The sequence below is a fragment of the Cyphomyrmex costatus genome, unplaced genomic scaffold, assembly GCF_001594065.2.
Source record: "Cyphomyrmex costatus isolate MS0001 unplaced genomic scaffold, Ccosl1.0 scaffold76, whole genome shotgun sequence".
NCBI lineage: Eukaryota > Metazoa > Arthropoda > Insecta > Hymenoptera > Formicidae > Cyphomyrmex > Cyphomyrmex costatus.
This window is the reverse complement of record NW_017280333.1, coordinates 733,761-755,540: the sequence shown is the minus strand read 5'-3', so window position 1 is coordinate 755,540 and position 21,780 is coordinate 733,761. Positions and strand designations below refer to the sequence as shown.

The 21,780-nt window shown below is 29.7% G+C and overlaps 3 protein-coding genes across 7 annotated transcripts in view; 1 reads left to right on the top strand and 2 right to left on the bottom strand.

The window, feature by feature from the left end:
• Positions 1 to 6,212, bottom strand: part of Edem2 (ER degradation enhancer, mannosidase alpha-like 2) — a 14,657-nt gene extending 8,445 nt beyond the window's left edge. Inside the window, exons 1-9 of the mRNA XM_018548945.1 lie at positions 6,091 to 6,212; positions 5,959 to 6,004; positions 4,777 to 4,877; positions 4,610 to 4,649; positions 4,314 to 4,426; positions 3,765 to 3,918; positions 3,167 to 3,295; positions 2,402 to 2,573; positions 876 to 1,033 (exon numbers count right to left, since the gene is read on the bottom strand). Coding sequence (XP_018404447.1) covers positions 876 to 1,033; positions 2,402 to 2,573; positions 3,167 to 3,295; positions 3,765 to 3,918; positions 4,314 to 4,426; positions 4,610 to 4,649; positions 4,777 to 4,877; positions 5,959 to 6,004; positions 6,091 to 6,212 — 1,035 coding nt within the window. The remainder of the gene's footprint in view (positions 1 to 875; positions 1,034 to 2,401; positions 2,574 to 3,166; positions 3,296 to 3,764; positions 3,919 to 4,313; positions 4,427 to 4,609; positions 4,650 to 4,776; positions 4,878 to 5,958; positions 6,005 to 6,090) is intronic.
• Positions 6,213 to 7,497: 1,285 nt separating this feature from the next.
• ValRS (Valyl-tRNA synthetase) lies at positions 7,498 to 16,686 on the top strand. Its single transcript, XM_018548933.1, has 20 exons — positions 7,498 to 7,793; positions 8,893 to 9,063; positions 9,169 to 9,296; positions 9,429 to 9,593; positions 9,995 to 10,196; positions 10,286 to 10,574; positions 10,775 to 10,899; positions 11,587 to 11,732; positions 11,805 to 12,012; positions 12,117 to 12,287; positions 12,395 to 12,516; positions 12,618 to 12,726; positions 13,753 to 14,028; positions 14,115 to 14,453; positions 14,556 to 14,711; positions 14,796 to 14,999; positions 15,095 to 15,370; positions 15,808 to 16,027; positions 16,150 to 16,157; positions 16,417 to 16,686. The coding sequence occupies exons 1-20, from the start codon at positions 7,629 to 7,631 to the stop codon at positions 16,684 to 16,686; spliced, it is 3,750 nt and encodes a 1,249-aa protein (XP_018404435.1). The 5' UTR covers positions 7,498 to 7,628.
• Positions 16,687 to 17,684: 998 nt separating this feature from the next.
• The window catches only part of LOC108781078 (serine-rich adhesin for platelets), an 8,545-nt gene continuing 4,449 nt past the window's right edge, over positions 17,685 to 21,780 (bottom strand). For all 5 annotated transcript variants that reach the window (XM_018548951.1, XM_018548952.1, XM_018548949.1 and 2 more), the window contains exons 6-8: positions 20,230 to 20,770; positions 19,268 to 19,720; positions 17,685 to 18,254 (exon numbers count right to left, since the gene is read on the bottom strand). In XM_018548951.1, coding sequence (XP_018404453.1) covers positions 18,075 to 18,254; positions 19,268 to 19,720; positions 20,230 to 20,770 — 1,174 coding nt within the window. In that variant the 3' untranslated portion in view covers positions 17,685 to 18,074. The remainder of the gene's footprint in view (positions 18,255 to 19,267; positions 19,721 to 20,229; positions 20,771 to 21,780) is intronic.

Below are 21,780 nucleotides of genomic sequence, written 5' to 3'. Positions count from 1 at the left end.
GTGTGTGTGTGTGTGTGTGTAAGCTATTTTTTTAATTAATATTTCAAGGTCTCTCGTCACAGATTCAGAAAATCAGGAAAACCGGAAAAAGTCATAGAAATTTAAATAGGTAATGAAAAAGTTGGAAAAATCAGGAAAAGTAAAAAATTAAAATCTGGAATTCTGAGCTTTGCTCAATTCCTTTAAAATGCTTTTATTTCATATAATTATCAGAAGTTTTTAAAATTACATCTTACATTTATAGTAAAAAAAATAAAAATTAATTTTTTTAGTCAGTTGTAAACTACATACTAGACTATACATTAATTATTATATAAAAACAATGTAATTCCTTTTTTAAATGTAAAAATTAGACATTTCTCAATATCAAGTTCATATTTTGTTTTAATTTCTCTCCATACAATATTTAATACGGAACTTAATTCACTTTAATTAAATTTTGTATAATTAAGATACATATATAATGAGTATATGTATATTTTATTATATGTATGTTTTACATCAAACTATAAAATTAAAATTGAAATAGTCAAAACAATTTTAATAAAATAATTGAAATTTATTATTCAGTATTTTTATTTAATTATTATATCTTTTTCCATTATAATTGCTTTATTTTCTCTAAGTACTCATTTATTTTTAGTTCGTTTGAATTTATATCTAAGATTTCATTATGTTGCTAAGCTTCTAAATGTAAATATGTTGTTTTTAATAGTATAGGATAGCTTTCTTATAATTTCTATATATTTCAAAATGTTAACATTTATATATTTGATATTGGTCAATTTAATTGTCATTTGGAAAAGTTGGAAAAATCAGGGAATTTTAAAATTAACTTTTGTGGCAACTCTATAAAAATAATATTAATGGTATACCTGTAAACCTGGCCAAAAGGCCAACAAAGCGTCCATGAAATTTTTGGAGTTGGTATTCGGTCTATGCATATGTACATCTAATAACATAGGTCCCTGACTAACATACTTCATTACGGCTTGATAATGTTTGTTAAAACGGCCTAAGTATTTTTCATCACCTATATATAATATAAAATATATACAGACACCTTATACATATATATTTACATGCACAAATCATAAAATATACATTTCTCATTATTAAGTTTGATATTTTTATACACAAGATAATAACATAAACTGATTAATGACAATAAAAAAACAAAGTATATGATTTTAATCGTTTGCGTGGTACATTTTTCTATGTAGACGGATTTCTAAAATCTTGCCATTTTTTAAATCGCTGATTACAAATCTGAACTCAAAAATTCTAAATAGCAGAACCAACATGACTGCCATGGGTAAATTAGTGTTTTGAAAGTTTCAACCTCTTCTTTCTCAGAAAAAACTTAATAGATAATTTTTGATATCATATTTATATTCAGTGCATCCTATTCAATTTCGATATGCGAGCGTTAAATAAATTTGTGTTTTTACTCAATATGCTTCATTAAATGGATATAAAGAAGATATTTGTTATTTTAAAAGTTTTGTTATAATACTGAAAATGACCAAATAAGAAGTCAAAACATTTATTACATTATCATTTTGTTTAGTGATTAGATAAATTATAATTTCACAAAATCAATTGGCGTAGGCTTTGTATGCATCTTTCCTGAATTAAATTGTAACTTGTTCGAAAAGCCATTATTCAATTTATGTGCATCCTATTTATTAATTGTAAGGAAACACTTTATGAAAAAAATACAAGAAATTCGTAATAGTATAATTTTTCTATCAAAATCCGGAATATTCTTCAAAAAGAGTGGTTCACTTTCACGTGGAATGTTTCATATGTGTCACTTACAAAGACCTGACAGTCGTAAAATAATATGAACTGCAACTTTCTCAACTCTTCTCTAATCTATTTTAACCTTTTTCTGCCATTTGGAGCTTTGATGACCGAATTCAGAGGAAACCGGGTTACGTGATGCAGTTCGCCACTTTCTCGCTGTGAGACTTTACTCGAGCCATGCCGTGGCCGCTTATTCGGCTATTTTTAAAAATTAAATTGCACATTAACTATTGCAAAAATTGCAAAATGGTATAAGACTTTTCGACTCAATTTAATCCACTTTGCCTGCTAAGCGTTGTGTCAATAATTACGTGACACCCTGTATACTGTAACTTTCAAGTTTTATAACTTGGAAAGTTGAAAAACTCTACAATAGAAAAGTGTAGCCACATTTCCAATTTTTCCTTGTCGACTAGTATTATTAAATTAATAATTTGTGAGATATTTTTTTCAAATTAATAGAATAAGGGTTACAAATCTAGCTAGATGATTATCACTACTCTTTTAACAATGACAATTTAAACAAACGACAAAATATTTTATATTTTAAAGCAAAATATATTAGAATAAAGTATAAAATATAAATAATTACCAAGTAAAATATATGCCTTAAGACAATATTCATAATAAGAGTCTATGCCAGCGCCGACCCCAGAATCTCTTCGTACCCAATCTCCAGAATTAACATTCAGTACAGATCCCATTAAGTCTGTACCACGATGTCTCATCCGCCACAAAACGTCCATAGCTTTCTGTGCTTTTTCCTAATGAAATAATATTTGTCGTTTTAATTCTAATTAACAATCAATATCAACTATACAAGGTGTAAGAGAGAAATCGTATTAGGCTAATTTCTTGTCTAAAAATGTCTCAAACAAGAGTTTTTTCTTACTTCGATGGGGATATAAGATAGTATCATTGGTTTGACTTTGGGTTAGCATCATCAAAATCAGGACAAAATCACGTTGAATGTTTTAAATATAACTCCCCATTTTTTATTGCATATATTCTCTAGTGCTAATGTGAGTAGTACTGTAACTTTTAAGCCTCATAACTCGAAAAGCTTAATAAAAAAATATTTTATTGTGTAGTGTTTTAAAAAGTTCTCAGGGATACGCTACAAGAATATCCAATAAAAAATAGTTTAATTTTTAAAATTCAATGTGACCTTGCCCTGTCCTTGATATCATCACCTAAATTCAAATCAATGGTACTATCTTATGTCCCCCTCAAAACCAAAAAACTTTTGTTTAAAACATTTTTGCAAAAAAAAACATATTTTCAAGAAATTAGCTTAATATAGTCGATGTGTTACACTCTGTATATCATATCATATCATATCCATAGAATATTTTACCTCGAAAATCGATTCACCTGTTAATCGAGATAAAGCGGCCATTTCTAATATCATACTACCTGCACAGGCAGTGCATGTCTCTTTTGATACTTCCATAGGAACTCCTTTCATGCCGTGTTTCAAATTTATCTACGAGACATACAAAAAATTTGTTATACTATGCTGAAATTGAATTTAAGACATACATCTTATTTCTTTAACTGATAAAGACGTAAACAAATCCTCATACAAGAATTATTTTGATAAAAATATTTATGTGAATATTAAACTAATGAATAATACTATTCTTTGGGCCGCCTCCAATTTGGCTCATATGTTTTATCTGGTAGTCATACTGGAACACCCGTATATACAGGATGTCCAGGAATTCAAGGGTGACTACTATAGCGTGAAACTTCGTGAAAAATTAAGTAATAAAAGTGCAAGCTATTTTTTCTTGTAAAGTAGTTTTTTTAAATAGAAACATTTAAAGTTTGACTAATCATAAACATTGACTAAAAATTATTTGTCCTGTTTAAAGTCAATTTTAGTTGTAAAAGTATAAAAGCATAACATTCAAACAAAATATATTCCTCCTATTATTGTATGTTAAACTTACTCTGCCATACGGTATTCCAGTAGTTGTATTAAATGCAGGTAAAAATCTGTAACCTAAATCTTTAGCTAAGTTTAAAAGTTCTCCTCTATACCATGGCATTATATCAGCTCTCTGTTGCAGATATTCAGCTAATATATGACCACTAAGAAGACCTCTGTAAAGAAAAACAGTTACATAATATTAAACATAAAACTTGAACATCTCGTAATAAAAAATGTTTACAAGTACATTTTTGAATAAATATAAGGTAAATATGTCGAATAGAGGAGATAGTTCCGATGACCTCGATCTTGTTATATGTTGTCAAGGTCATGACTGACTCTGAGTTTATAACTTTTGTTTTACAGCAGAAATATTAAAATACATTATTATTTTAAACTTTTTATTAATAGGTTTTTAACGAATAACCAGCGATGGCTAAAACCTGTTGCAGGTTACTAAGAGTCGTGACTTTGACATATGATGTCAAGGTCATCCGGTTGTCTCCCTCCTATTCGACTTACCAAATATAAAGATGTAAATGATTTTGACCATAATGGTTTTACTCACCCAAGCATTCTAATATTTGTTTCAAATAAAGAAACAATAACATCTGTATCAAAGCTTACATCCCTAGCAACAAGTTTAACTGCATTCTCAAATTCTTCTAAATCTCCCAGTACCTAATATACATAAAACACTAATATATAAATAGAATTTGTTCCATATAATACATTAATATCCGTTTCTATCAATATAATTTAATTTCAATCTTTCGTTCAAGTAATTCTTCATCTTTTTTTAATTATAAGAATTATATATATTGATAGAAACAGGCATAATTAGTACAACTTGTTACAGCTTACCACTAATGTATCCAGTGTATCTACCAAAGTAAGTGAAAAACTGCAAATTATAATACACAAATTAAGTCATAATTCTAGCAAGATAAATAATTATCAAAAGCTTAAAGCTTATAAAATTACAATCACAACTTTATATAGATACTTTTATGTACAATTTAGCTTCTTACTTTCCCAATGTAGAATCTATATCACCCCTATTAGGTTCAGAGCCTCTATATCGTCCTTTGCAGCTTAACGGCATCAGTTCATCAGCAGGATATGCATTATCCTTAAAAAAATTATAGCAACATTTTTGGACAGTCATTTATAACTGATTATTCTTATGTTTAAAATTAGGGAGATACACCAGATATCTGAGAAATGTATGCGGTACCTGACATTATTTGGCACTGTTTCACTATCCAGTCAGATTATCAGATATTATTAGTATCCAGTAATGTCTAATTAAAATTTATAATAGTTTATGTCATTATATATATAATGTAGAATTTTATTCTTTTCTGTTGAATTTCTTGCACAGTTTATTTTTTCCTTTTTCTTTTCACATTGAGAAAATAAAGAAAATTATCACTATTTTTCCCTTGCTACTCTTTCTTTTGGAAATTAATCTTTAGAATATCCGGCAAAATATCTAAGGAAATATCTGGTATCTAGTCAGTTTGGTTAGAAAATTGCCTTATTCGACCAAATGTCGGATATTTGAAAAGAATGTGATACCAGATATCTGGTATCTGGTAATTTTATGATCTGGTGCATCCCTATTTAAGATTGTCTTATTATTAAAATAGATTCGACAGTCATAAATCAGAGTATTAGGATCTTAAAATATTACTTAAAACGGTTTTAAAATAAGAACTGATTATGAATACCAGCCTTTAAGTATTTCGCTTGTTTCATCGTACTATATTAGAATACTTTTTTTTTCAAAATAAAAAAAACACAAAATACTAACTTTTATAAAATTCTTTTCTCTCAAATACAGAGACTTCAACTATTATATTTCTAATAATGAATTCAATTTGATACGCTCAGTGTACACTGACACATATTAAAGTCCATACAAATTTACTTAAAAACGTGTTCAATTTTAATATAAAAACAGGTTAAACTGTGAAATCTTCAGCACATTTTATCATGCAATTAGATAGAACAAAACTATTTTATAATTAATAATGCTAGTATTTTACCTTTACAATCAACAAATTGTTATTGTACAAAAGCTTTAATATGCAGCAGTGTACACTAGTACTATCAACTGAATTCAATATAACTTATGCATATGCACAAGACATATTACATTTGTCACCAACAATTGTTAATCATATAAACCAGTATGATATATTACTTACCATATATGCATTGTATGCATGATAAAACATATCCCTTGCTTCTTCCCTATAAATTATAATAGTATTACAAAATAGGTAATCTATAAAATAAAGATTTAATCATAAAATAAATGAATATAATAATATACATACTTTAAAGCTTCTCTCTCTTCCTTATTCATATATTCCGATGGATTATCTTCAGGTATAGCCCATAACATCTGTATGCTATATCCCAGAAACAACAGTCCCCAAATAAGAGCATCACAAGCCATTGTTTACTAAAAAAATAAATTCTCTTTTGTCAAGATCGCAAACTCCTAATAGTGCACATGGTCCACCAAAAAATTTTCCAACTGATCTATCTCATTTCAACCATCATTATGGAAAATATCGATGGAAAGTGTACCATTCCCTCAAAATTTGTTTCCGTCTTTTCCTTTTTGCTTATTTCTATATTCTTTTTTACATAGGGCATTATCGTTCTTCAATCTAATTGATAACACATATCACATTGCATCAAATCCGATGAAACTTGTGGGTTTTAGTTACGGACCTGTCACTTTAGTCAAGTGGCAGGAATAAATGTAATTTTCATCAAACTATAATTACGAGCGATTTAAGTTTAATAAATCCTTTGTCGTGTCTTTTCTGCGATAAGCGATATATTAAAGTTGATTAGAATATAACTGACGAACGGAAAGATAAATTCATAAAACGTATTACTATTATCGAGATATATAAACAGCAGGTAACGACAGCTGATTGTGTATTTTCATCAAGGCCAGATGATGTGGCTGCAGACGGTTCGTGAGGCGATATTTCGTTTTGTAATACGACATATATGGCCTTCACCAATATGTTCCCCACGTAACTAATTTACTCGCTCCTCATTTTTTTGGTTAACTTTGACAATTTTCGTAAAAATACACTAATTGCTTATGTTTCACTATGTAAACTGATGACAAGTGACAGCAATCTCTTCGTACCAAACATGATAATCGCCATAATAACTTCCAACGATTCTGAAGCCCGGATTCTCATGCAAACTCCTGCCTAGAGGCCTATGTATAATGCCTAGTTCACAATGGGCGCGATGAGCGATGCGCGACGAGCGATAACCAATAAGAACTCTGCTTTACATCATCGTATGAGCTAAAGCAAAGCTTTTATTGGATATCACTTGTCGTTAATCGCCCATCTTGGGCGCGATGAGCGATGCGCGACGAGCGATAACCAATAAGAACTCTGCTTTACATCATCGTGTGAGCTAAAGCAAAGCTTTTATTGGATATCACTTGTCGTTAATCGCCCATCGCATCCAGTGTGAACTAGGCATAACAGAAGCGACATCAATGTCCAATGTTTCTGATTGGCAGTCCAATATGGATTCTGATTGGGTATTCTTTCCTAAGTGAAGTAGCCATAAGGGTGCATTCGTTTATGCAGGGCTGCGTTCATTCAAGAATTCCGCCTAAATAACTCTAGAAAGTTTAGATTACTGTAGTTACGCAACTGCTGTTATGTTAATAGCACTGTGGCTGGACCACGCTGCACACACGCTGCACGCTGGATGATACGGTGCAACGAAAGTGTGTGTAATTGTCAAGTTTGTTTCGTAAGCCGGTTTTGTTTGAATATAAAACGAGAAATAACGTGTAAACTTTTCATAAAGAAAGTAAAAGAAGGAAATGAATGTAAAGGACAACGAGGTCGCGATTGCGGAAAATGGCCCGCAGAAAACGGCCAAACAGCTGCAAAAGGAAGCCAAGAAGTTAGCCAAATTGGAGAAATTTAAACAAAAGCAAGAGAAAAAAGAGACCAAGGAATTAATAAACGTGAAAGAAAAACCAGAGGTGAGTGTGAAGCACGTTAAATGTCCTGAATCTAATGGAGTGCTGAGAATTCTATCGAGTACATTAGAGTAAATAGGAGTATATTGGGACATATGACGCGAACGAAGTTTATTATCCATATGGAGTCTAATCACACATTAGGTATTTTCATTGTTAAAACTTATAAGAGAATTTCACAATTCTAATGTGAGCTATTTGACAAATAATTATGAATTAATTGTTAACTTTCTATTAATCATTGAATCTATTATAATATTTAAACTTATCACAAAAATAAAAAAAGATATATATTAATTATACACATTAAATTATATAGAACACAATATTAATCATAAGAATAGAATTTCTAGTTTAACGAATCTCAATATAAGTTGAGCATGTCGCGTCGAGTGGCTCATCACTCACAACCACTCAGTGCGATTGACTCGCGATCTGTAGACCCGAGTTCAATCCCACGTGCGCCCAAATGCAATTTTTTGCACTTAATGAGCCAAAAAATAGTTCCACCTGGTGATCAAAAGATCTATTATCATCAGCGCCGTTCGGATTCGATGTTAAACTGTAGGCCCTGTACACATCAGTATACATCAGAGTATACATATCAGTAGATATTTGTCTCTAATATCTAACTGAGGTAGGATTCTGTGGATCAATCATCCACAAATCTGAAAAACAATCTGATTTGAGAAACGAATATAGGCCTCGGACAAAAGAGGAAGAGACCTATAGACGTCCTATGCTCCACATAAGGAGATAAAAGAAGTCATTATTTATTATTATTAATATATAAGTTGAGCATAACTAAAAGTCAGGTTTACTTCAATTATGTGAAATTATAATACTTAAATATTTACAGAGAATATAATATTTATTCCACTTAATAGAAGAGAGTTACTTTTCCGTTACTTTTACAGTTATTTTTTATAACAATGTGGTAACAATGTTGCAATTTTTTATGACTGTAATAATAACTAACTAAACGCTTAAGAGGCTAAAATTAAGAAAGTCATTTTGAAAAAAAATTGTTATCATTATGCGTTATTCATTAATCACAATTGACCAGAGAACCTGGTTTATTTATTAATTTAATATGTTTTAGAAAAATGATAAGAAAAAAGATACTACATCAACTTTATATAACATCAATACATCACCTGGAGAAAAGAAAGATGTTATATGTCCGTTACCGGACACATACAGCCCTCAATATGTTGAAGCTGCATGGTATGCTTGGTGGGAAAAGGAGGGATTTTTTAAACCAGAATATGGCGTTAGTAAATGAGAAATCAAAAAATATAATAATATTGGATGTATAATGTTATTGGATTGAAACATACTTATTTGTGTATACATAAATATTAAAATTTTATTATAGAGAAAAGATGTCTTAGAAAAAAATCCAAAAGGAAATTTTGTAATAGTAATGCCACCACCTAATGTAACTGGTTTCTTACATCTCGGACACGCTTTAACTAATGCTGTAGAAGATACTATTACCAGATGGTATAAATATTTCATAAATTCAAAATATAATTTTACACTTTTGAAAAGAATAGAACAGTGCCATATACTTACATATGAATTCGCACGTATGCGTGTGTTGCATTCTTAACTGATCGACTGTAATTGATTTAGGAACCGTATGAAAGGGCGTACAACACTCTGGAATCCTGGTTGTGATCACGCGGGTATCGCCACTCAAGTGGTTGTAGAGAAAAAGTTGTGGAAAGAAGAAAAGAAATCTCGTCATGATATTGGTAGAGAAGAATTTATTAAGAGAATTTGGCAATGGAAGTATGAGTAAGTGTAAAATTGTAAAAATATCAAACAACTTTTACAATTACATATATATAAAAACATAATATGAAAATATAATACACTCATCCCCGCGTGCAAAAAAAGAGGTACACTCAGAATTTATAGAAAAAATTTACCAAATTTAAAAAATGATTGTATTATAATTTAATAAATAAACAAAATAAAGACATAATATAAATAAAAATGCTAAATGAAGTTTAAGTATTCACTTTAAGAACACATTGGTAATTATATACTAATTATACTCAACCATACTTTTCGAACTGACGGATGACAAAATGAGAAGATATAAAATTGATAATCAAAAGCATCGAGATACTAGATTTAAACTTTTATGAGTGAGTGTATATAATCAGGATATCTATTTCAAATATTTTTTTTAGAAAAGGCGATAGAATTTATACACAGTTGAGAAAGATAGGTGGTTCCTTTGATTGGAGTCGTGCTTGTTTTACAATGGATCCTAAATTAAGTAAAGCCGTAACAGAAGCATTTGTGCGCTTGCATGATGAAGGTATTATTTATCGCAGCAATCGTTTAGTCAATTGGTCTTGTGCTTTAAAAAGTGCGATTTCAGATATTGAAGTAAGTATTATATAAATAAATATTTTTCTAACAAATATACATTTTACAAAAAAAATGAGAATCTTTAAAAACATGTTTGTTTGAAAAAGGTCGATAAAGTGGAATTAAATGGGCGGACTCTGTTTTCTGTACCTGGCTACAAAAAGAAAGTAGAATTTGGAGTTTTGGTATCTTTCGCTTATCAGCTCCTTGATTTAGAAGATAAAATAATTGTGGCGACCACACGTATTGAAACAATGTTAGGAGATACCGCTGTTGCCGTGCATCCAAAGGACAGTAGATATATTCGATATATTGGAAAATATGTGCAGCATCCCTTTTGTAACAGACATATACCTATTATAGCAGATGAGTTTGTCGATATGGAATTTGGCACAGGTATGGTTCAATTACATTTGATAACAAATATAAAATTGTCAGGAGCGCCCTTATTCTTACTGATTACGTAGTAATGTGGAGCGCGCAAAATTTGAAACAAACTTTCCAAACAACCTAATAAATAAAATATTAAAAGTAAATCTATCGTGAAAGTAAAATTATGGTGAAAGTAAGCTAAGAATAACTCATTTATTTTGCAGGTGCTGTCAAAATTACACCAGCGCATGATCCGAATGACTATGAAGTTGGAAAAAGGCACAATTTGCCATTCATCAATATTTTTGATGATGATGGGAATATTATTGGAGATTATGGCGAATTTACGGTATTATATATATATATATATATATATATATATATTTATGTACAGTTTGTCACACAAGAGCGTTGTCTACATATATGAAAGAGAAATTATTATTTTTAAGAAATGTTTAGATGGATTAAAGTGCACTAAAAGCACTATTACACATTTACTTATTAAGTCGTCCAATCTCCATTACTGTCAAGAATTCGCTGGCATCGTTTTAGCATACTTTCTACAAGATGTTCCGTGTATTGTGCGGTAACGACCGCAGATAGCTCGGATATGGGGACAGCTTTAAAGTGGACATACGCTTTCTTTAAAGCTTCCTCTTAATGATGGACCACACATTTTCAATTAGATTTGCATTGGGTGACTGTGTAGGTCAATCTAAAATCTGAATATTATTTTCGGCTTTCCACACAGTGTACAAGGGGCTGCGATGTTTTGGATTATTGTCTTGCAGTATCTATGATTCATTATCCAATCCATGAAAATAATGTTGGTATCTCTAGAACAAAACATAGTAGTCTACCCTACCCTTCAATGAATGCTGCAGTAGTTGTGTCACCTAGTAGTTTTTTCTTATGTGACACAGTTTCTCTTATGTGACAGATATGTATAAATATGATACAATAAACTTTTTTAATTTTATGAATGCTGAAGTAAATATATACGCATTATACTATATAATAGATTTTTTAATTACAGGGAATGAAAAGATTTGAAGCCAGAGTGGCTATCATTAAAGAAATGACAAAAAGAAATCTATTAATCGATGTAAAGGATAATCCAATGGTGATACCTATATGTAGTCGATCGAAAGATGTTGTCGAACCTCTCATAAAACCACAATGGTAAACGAATCCAATGTGCATCGTATTTATCAAACTTTTTAAAAAAATTGTCTAATTTCTTTTCATATTTAGGTATGTTAAGTGCGACGAAATGGCTGCACAAGCTAGGGAAGCAGTAAGCACAGGTGCTCTGAAAATAATTCCAGAACAATTTAAGAAAACTTGGTATATCTGGATGGATGGTATTAGAGATTGGTGTATTTCGCGTCAGCTTTGGTGGGGTCATCGGATTCCTGCTTATGCAATTAAATTTATCAATTCTCGCGAGAACATGAAAAAGGTAATTTTCAGAAAATAATCGAAAAATTATAGTTTTTTTTTTGCGAGAAACAGTTTTTAAATGGACAATTTCATGCATAATGAGTCAAAGTTGATCTCATATAGATAGATGAATATTGGGTGAGTGCGCATTCCGAGGCTGAGGCTAGAGAGAAAGCGGCCAAGAAATTAAATGTTAATGTAAACGACATTATTACGGAGCAAGATCCTGATGTATTAGACACTTGGTTCTCTTCTGCTCTTTTTCCATTTTCCATTTTTGGGTGGCCAGATAAAGTAAGTGTACCATAAAAAAATACAATAAATTAAGAAATAAAACTACTAAATTTATGAAATTAAGAATAAAAAATACATAACTTCTAAAATCAAAATGTGTTCTTCAGACCCCTGAGCTCAAGGCATTTTATCCGACTACATTGTTAGAAACTGGTCATGATATACTCTTCTTTTGGGTTGCCAGGATGGTCTTTATGGGCCAAAAATTGTTAGGACAATTGCCTTTTAAGTAAGTTATAAATGCATTCAATGTTCATACTTTTATAAGTAAAGAAATAAAATATACATTTTGGAATATAATATCTCATATAAAATATTTTTCTCTTATAGGGAAGTATATTTGCATGCGATGGTGAGAGATGCGCATGGAAGAAAAATGAGTAAATCCTTGGGAAATGTAATAGATCCTATGGATGTGATTAAAGGAATATCTTTGAAAGTGCGTATATGTGCAATAATTTCATATTTCCCATTTGCTGTTTGCCAAAAATTTGTGACCATTATATGTACAAAGTGTGTGTACCATTTTAATCCACTCAAATATCTCAGAAACATTGCATTAGATGTTTTATATATAGACATATATAAGCGTTTTATATATAGGAAGATGTTTTATATATAGACAAAAGTTTTTTTTCTTTAAAGAGAACACAAGATGGTACATTTGATCTTGGATGGCATTGTTGATGTCACGGCAAGGTCATTTTGAATTTTTTAAATGAAACTCATTTTTCATTGCACACATTCTAGTAGCATATCTTAAAAGCTTTTCGGAACACTATAATAAACTATTTTATTATTAAGTACTTTTCGAGTTATAAGGCTTGAAAGTTATACAGCATTACCTATTATCATTACTCAAGGTATCCGACTGACGACTAAAACTTTTAAAATATTATTCATGTTATTAAGATGGATATCAACGTATTAAGATGGAATCTAAAGTCTATGGACAGGAATCAAAAATTATCTCTCAGGAGTAAGATTATCGCCTCTGAGTGCATGATAAAACCTTATTTTTAGAAAAAAAAAGGCTTATGGTCCATTTTTTAAATTAAACAATAATTATTATTCAACAGAAAAAATAATTTTGAACATTTGTATAATTTTTTAATATGAGAGAGAGAGAGAGAGAGAGAGAGAGAGAGAGAGAGAGAGAGAGAGAGATTGGTTTATATCTTTAGATCCAGTGAGGAACTAAAATAAAACAAAACTAATTACATTAAAGAATTATACAACAATTGCAAATATGTTTTCTCTACTGAATGCAGCCAATACTATGTTAATCATAACTGTACTGAATATAATATTTATTTTTAAATAAAAAGATTTAATAGTAAAACACGAGAGAATTAGATTTTTAAGTATTTTATTGGAATTTTTTTTTAATTTTATACGTGGTCCCAAACTTTTGGTTAGCAATGTTCTGTAATATATATTTCTGAATAAAAATTTCTTTTTTTAGGATCTTCAAAAACAATTGTTAGATTCGAACTTGGATCCAAAAGAACTGGAACGAGCTCAAGAGTGTCAAAAGCGTGATTATCCGCAAGGCATTCCCGAATGTGGAACGGATGCTCTGCGATTCGCGCTCTGCGCTTACACTACCCAAGGACGAGATATAAATCTCGATATACTTCGTGTACAAGGATACAGATTTTTCTGCAATAAAATATGGAACGCTACAAAATTTGCACTCTCCTATTTTGGATCTCAATTTAAATACGATACAAATGATAGGGTAAATTTTAACATTTTGTGAGAATCACCCGTATTTTGCTTATAAAGTATCAAATATATATGTAATTATAAATTATTTTATACCAGAAATTGAATAATGCTAATTGTATTGATGTGATGGGAAATGGCAAGTGGTACCAGTGGACCTTGAATGAATCGTGTGTACAGAAGGCGCTAAATAATTACCTGGCTGATTATCCGTATCTCGATGGTTATACACCTTCGCAACTTGATCTATCGGTTTATCGATCATTGAAAGAATTGAACATTGATTTTGCAAGGCATCTACACATTAAACGCTGGTACAATCATATCGCGACATTTACAAATGAAGAAAAGGCTGTGTTTCGTGTGGAACAAGATAAAATAATACCAAAACTTGCATACATTAATCAGAATCAAACCAATAATGACGATATATTTGAGGTAAAGTCGTATACGTATTTAATATATAAATATCATCTTTGTTTAGAAAGAGATTGCAAAAATTTTGATTTCTTTGCTCATAATATATGTTTCTTATTACAGCTAACTGGAAATGAGACAAATGTAGATTTATGGATGTTATCGCGTGTTAGTTACGCTGCCGGAACTTGTGACGAAGCAATTAAACAGTATGACTTTGCATTAGCTACTACTACCTGTTACAATTTATGGTTATACGATCTGTGTGATGTTTATCTGGTAAATTTTTTAATATGATTCGTTATGATATGAAAAAAATGTGTATATATATATATATATATATATAAAATAATTTGTGTCTAGGAATATCTTAAAACAATTTTCCAAAGTGAAGATAACGCAACTAAGTTAGCAGCTCAAAATGTATTATTTATAACACTAGATGTGGGATTGCGTTTATTGAGCCCCTTTATGCCGTTTATAACAGAAGAACTGTATCAACGTTTACCTCGTAAAAAGTTAATATATCCAAGTATATGTGTAAGTCCATATCCAGATGATGTCAAGGTGAATAATTATATATTTTATAACACCGCGTAATAATAAAATACGCAATTAAAATATTAGTGCCATAATATCGTAATATGTTTGATGTATTTCAGTGTTGTTGGAGAAATCAAGAGATTGAAAAGGATGTTGATTTTGCACAAAAAATAATTAAGAATATTCGATCTGCCCGTGCGACATACAATTTACCTAATAAAACGAAAACCGAAGCATATGTCATATGTAGCGATCCAGCTTTAAAGGAGAAGATTATTCGATATAAATTACTCATAGAAACTCTTGCATACTCTATTCTTAGTACGCAGAAACCACCAGTAGGCTGTGCTATTGTCACTATAACTGACAAGATACAAGTGCATCTATTATTACAGGTAATTAACATATCATATGTTAATTAGTTAGTCTGTATAATTATATGTACATACAGAATATAACTGTACATATAAAATAAGGTAGCAAACTTCGAGGTCGAATTTCCCAACAAACCACAAAAAAAAGTTCATGTGAACATATGTTCAGAAATTTACTGTTACTGAGATACAGCTCAAAATGTTATTAATAAAAAGGTACAGTACTCTCCGTCTATGAGCATATCTTCATTGGCGATTGGAACTAAATTCATAAACTAGATCCCTATTGTATAAAATCTAGAGGATTTAATTATTATTATGTACAGGATGAAGCATCAAAAACAAGCGAGTTATTTAGATGACCTGTTTTAGATGCGTCTCTCTCTCTCTCTCTCTCTCTCTCACTCTCACTCTCACTCTCACTCTCACTCTCTCTCAAATTTAATTATATTTTATAGGGTTTGATTGACCCAAAAAAAGAGTTGGAAAAACTACAAAAGAAGGAAAGCCAATTGTACGAAATTATACAAAAGTTGAAACAAGATTTAGCAATACCCGATTACGATGTAAAGGTACCTCTTGATGTTCAAAAGAACAACAAAGAAAAATTGGTGAATAATGAAGGCGAACTGCAGCGAATTATTGATGCAATAATGGTTTTGCAAACAATGAAGAAAAGTAAATTGAAAATTTTGTAAACGTTGTATTATTTACAGCGTTAGTAAATAATTTATTTATTCAGTTAATAGAAAATTTAGTTAGAAAAACATTTTCTTTTTGTAACACGTTCTATATTGTAGATTTATCGGTGACTTTTGATTTTCGTTTAGATTGTCTGATATTTTAATTATAAAAAAAATACATAATTTTACACGCACGCGCGCGTATATACATACATAAATATGATGTAATATTTAATAACATTAAATCTTCTTTTTTGTATTTTTTATGGTTTTTTAATTGTTATGAATTATATATAATATGCACATGTTATTTAACAAAATATCAATTTTTATCAATTTTAAATACAAAATACCATAATAAATAAGATTGATTGCATTCAAAAGACAAAGGCTGCTTTGTCTAAAAAGGACAGAACAGCTTATAGTGAACGTTCAATGATTCTTGTTTCTCATCCTTGTTTAATTATTGGCGAACAACAAAGATATACTGATACACTGCATCATACCGTGTCATCTGTGTCGCTTATTTTGGAAGACACCCTGTTTCCTAGATTCAAAGTTTGGCTCGAAGAACAGAGATTTTCATCGAACGAGGAGATTATTGCACCCGTAGAAGCTTCTATTTTGCAGAGCAAGACGCCAACTATTATTTAAATGGGTTAAAGGGATGGGAATATCTCTGCTTTGGATTCAAAAAGTCTATCGACTAAGGAGGTTACTGAAGGAGGCTATTGAAAAAAAAAACCGAATTTGAAAAGTACTCGTTTTTATGTTAGACTCAAGATTTTTTCGAACAACTCTTGTATTGAAATCGAATGAAACAATCATGACTGACCGCTACCAACATTTGTATCGATTGAACAATGAAATGATGAAAGGTCATCAATAGCCTACGGTAATCGACGTAAAGTGGTTCTTTTGCATGATAACGATTACATGTTAATAAAAATCGTAAGAGGAACACTGTTGAAGCTTGAATGAAAAGTTTTCCTACACCTAGCTTATTTTTCAAACTTGGCTCCATCGGATTGCCACCTTTTCTAATTGATGTATTGGCAACACGCGCTTGCCAATACACACTTCTCTAATTACGAATGTTATGTAGATAGTTAGATTTCACTTAGGTAAAAAATATGTACACACATTTCGTCGAGAGAGCCTTTATTCGCCATCACTTAGAGTCTGTCTTCATTTATTTTCGTGAAGAAGACATGTTTATATGAGAAAGAAAATGATCAAACAAATTACTGAACAATGAAGAAGTCCAAAAATGGATTGCTTCAAAAGACAGGTTGTTCTATTATCGCGGAATCCAAATTTTGCAAGAAAGATAGGTAAGTTATAGAAAACAATGGATAATATTTTGATTAAGGTATCAATTCATTTTCTTTTTGAAATAAATGCGTTTTTCTAGTTAAAAAAAACATAAGAAACTAAGTTTATCACCTAATACATAGCTGTTCTACTGTTTGTCAATATTCAAAAGTTAATTCAATAAAAATTCAAGACATACATGGATGTATTCCTGTATTTTATTCATACAAGTGAATCTATTTATTTTGATTACCTCAACTGTATAAAATGAAAAAAGTATTTTTTCTCCTAACATTCTTTCAAAATGTAATCTTATTTATATTATCAAAAGTTAAATAACTGCAAATATATGACCATTGTTATTTCTAATAAAATTTCAGTCCTCTATTTCAAATTTAGCCTCAGAGTACCTTTTTTCCGTTTATAGTCGAAATCTCAATGTGTGTATGTGTATGTGTAACAATTTTTCATAATCTACTAATAATTATTTTTTTATTTTTGTAATTTTTTTTAAATCATAATATTGTAATATAATTCATTTTTGTAAAATTCCTATGCAATTTGTTGCGTCGCTGATATTCACTTACAATACGCGTATGAATTTTCAATGACATAATAATAGTGCACATACATATATTAATAGAGATCACAGATTAAAGCCATTGTGCGTTATTTCGAAGACACGAAAAAACTGAGTATACCAAAAAAAAATACATGAATATTATACACTAAGCTGGTAACAAATCAAAATCGTCTGAAACATGCACCATGGGAACATGAATATCTTCTATCTGAGGTGTCGTTTTGGATTCACAAAGTCCTACTTCTTTTAATTTCCATTCCCAATGCATTCGTTGAACGGCATGCAAAGACTCTGCTTCATTATGATGTCTCAACAGCATACCCTCCTAAAATTAACCATTAGATGTAATAAAAATTAAGTAAAATATTATAAATAAATAAATAAATTATTTTAATAGAAAAAATTAAAAGTACATGGATATATTGTGTGTATATTATATATATATATATACACACATACACACGTAAATATATTCTCGCGGTCCAATAAGATTTGATATTGTTTTTAAATATATTATATTATTTTTTACTGACAGAGAATTACTCACACGCACGCACGCACGCGCACACACAAATTAACTAATTAAAAAAAAACTTTTAATTTAATTTTATAATAAAAATTAAATATATTATTTGTACATTGTCTTATAATTATTTATAAACATATCTATATAACGTATACATTATTATATACTGAATATAAATGAATAAATTATCGAAAGGAATCAAATAAAAAATAGGAAATTTTATTTATTATAACTGACTGTTCTATTAAATAAGCATAGATATATTCGATACAATTATCTTATTTTGTCATACATAAGATATAGGAAAAAATAATCTCTTCAAACATACTTTTTCAACTTATAGATTTTTTGATAAATTCTAATTTTCTCTTATCAAAAGTTCATACAAAAATCAAATATAAAATATTGATCAAAAATTTTTTTAGATAAAACCATTAAAAAAACGACAGATTTCATTCTAGTACTATTTAAAAGTGATTACGAAACCAAGATTATTTTATACGTACAAAGTATAAAACTCATATATAAAGCAAACATTATTACGAAGCGATATTAAAAGTCGGTAATAAAACTGTAATTTTCCAACTTTTTGTTTTTGGCAATTAATCGACTGGTTTAAACTACATTATCGTTTATACTTTAATTGGAGAAAAAATTTAATATGGAGAAAAATTTTTTAACCTGTAAAGGTACTTAGAAAAATGCTTGTTTGAAAAAATTGATAAAACAGATTCACTTTTGGATTCTCTTAACAAAGATTATATTTTATATGTGTTAATCTATTACCTATTATTATCTAATTATATCTTTACCTTTATCTTTTCCCATTTATCATCCACATCTTGAAGCCAACTTAAGAACAGTCTACCATTATATCTACTCCTTGCATTCCTATCTTTTTCTTCTTGTTCAGGAGTAATGACATTATACACTTCTTCGTCTTTAAGAATTGTACAAACGGAAAAGGGAAGAGACTGATTAGCAAGTGCTCTGGCCGCTCTACCGTGAACTCTAAGAATTTCTTGCTCCACTGACAAAACTAATTTCTCTTTTTCAACCACATGTTGCATTCTAAGACGATATCGTTCTTTCTCTTGTTCAATATACAGATCTTTCATAGCTCCGTGCAAACCAACAGGTGGATTAACATTCGGTTCTTTTGCATTACCGGCTAATACATATGTACAGCGATTCATCAAATAATCCTTAAAACCTTGGGGAGGTTTTGGTTGAACTGGGAACAAGCCTTTTCGTCTTCTCTCGATCTGTGAATATTAAAATTTTATGCGTTGTATTTTTTATTTTGGCTTTCTCTATTTCATAATTTTAAAATCAGATAGCAAATGTATAAATATGAAATGAAATATTGTTGTGTGAAATTAATTTAATAAAAATGAAAAAAAAAAAACATTTTTAGTCTAACAATTGTAAGCACATACAACCAAGTTGCAAATATAGTCCAGTAGAAATAGACTGAAAAGTATTCATTTAAGAAAAAAATTGTAAGCTGGCATTTCTTTTCACGAAAAGCTTTGAAAGACCATTAGAAAAGAAGTGTACTTATTTGAGATTCGTGATTCGCGTGGGAAATATACGAAAAAAAATAGGACAGTTTCTTCATACTTATAATTATACATATATACATATATATATTAATTAGCAAGAACGTCTTCAGTACTATACATATAGACTTATAAACATATAGCTATTATAAATTCAAACATGTGACTTTAAAAAGATCCATGCATTATTAAAAATTTAAAAGATACTTTGCCTGTTTTCTAATGTTCAGAAATAGTTGATAACAATTAGTAATTGGTTGATCATGTGGATGAATTTCTGGTCCCGTACTGGTAGCCTCAGTCGCTTCATTAGCAGCAGCCGTAGCTGCAGCTTGTTGTGCTTCTTTACTAGGTTTCATTTTTCTCTTTCTAGGATGAAGTTCGACAGGTGGTGCTGGTATACCAGAATTAGACATCGCTGAAGAAGTGGTTACCGAGATATTCTCCAAATTTTCCATACTACTATCCTTTTGATTTTTCCCGGTAGCTTCTATATTTTTATCCGATTTCTCCACGGCTATGTTACACTTCGAGACAGTTCCCGTATTTGTGGATTCTGATGAACTAGTTTTATTTACATCGGATCCAATTATTTCTGGCGTAGGCGAGTGATGCCTTTGTTGCGGTGAAGAGTTATTTGAACGATCTATAATAGTATTAGCTGGTAATGGTGATGAGGTGGTATAACTTCCATTACCTGATGAAGAAACAGCTTCTTTTGGTGCCGTAGAACCATTATTACCATTTCCAGTCCTATAATAATATGATTGTAAAAATATATACTATTTATGAATAACACAAACGTATAAAATTGAAAGTGATAAAAACTTTTCTAAAAGTATATACTAATTTATGGAAATTTAGCGTTTTAAAATATTAATAATCAGATATTAATGAGTATCTTAAATTTGGAAATAATTGATTATAAAAAACATTGTATTGGCATTCGAATCTCCGATCTCCTGAAAATATATTATCTTAATTGAGAATTGAATCCGAATATAAAATTTTTTTAACATGAAATTTTATGATTGAAAAATGTTATAAATCCAAAATTGACGATACAAAATTATTTAAAAAATACAATTTTGCAAAGTTATTTTTCAAATATTAGTAAAATTTACAAAATTTTAAAATTAAAAATTAATAAGAAGGCTCTATATGTATAAAACAATATAAAAATGTAACTAGGGCGTAGAGCCAATTTAATCTAACAAATTATTTTAATTCATATATTAATACAATAATACAAATTCAGACGTTTCGACACCGATCGGATCATTTTCAATGATACAATAATATTCATTAAAATTAAACTATAGTTATACAATCTTCATAATACTAAAAAATCATAGATTCCGTGTATATATTTTGAACTTGGACTTCATATGTGTTTTTTTATCTTTGATCCTGATAAAAGTATAAAATTTAACATTGTTTAAAAAATTCAAATACTAAATTTCTTATTAACCTTGTCACAAAATATTAAAATCTAATACAAATATAAAAGTCATATATACCTTGTCAAAAATAAAATAAAAGTTGTGATAAATCCATATGTACAAGTAATTCTTCGTCAATTTATTATAAAATATGTTAGGTGTAATAAAATAAGATACTTTGCAGCTGTCAAAAACACGTATCAATGCTAAAGAAGATAAAATAATGTCGTTGGAATAGAAAGTCAAAGGATATAATAATAAAAATAACAAGGAAAGACAGATTTAAGACGAAGATAGGGAATGTATCATATTGGTGTACAT

Coding starts and splice junctions, on each gene's coding strand:
- ValRS (XM_018548933.1), top strand. CDS start 7,629: ATGAATGTAAAGGACAACGAGGTCGCGATTGCGGAAAATGGCCCGCAG. Junction 9,297..9,428: donor GAAGATACTATTACCAGATG/GTATAAATATTT, acceptor TAATTGATTTAG/GAACCGTATGAAAGGGCGTA. Junction 14,454..14,555: donor ATAATGACGATATATTTGAG/GTAAAGTCGTAT, acceptor TTCTTATTACAG/CTAACTGGAAATGAGACAAA.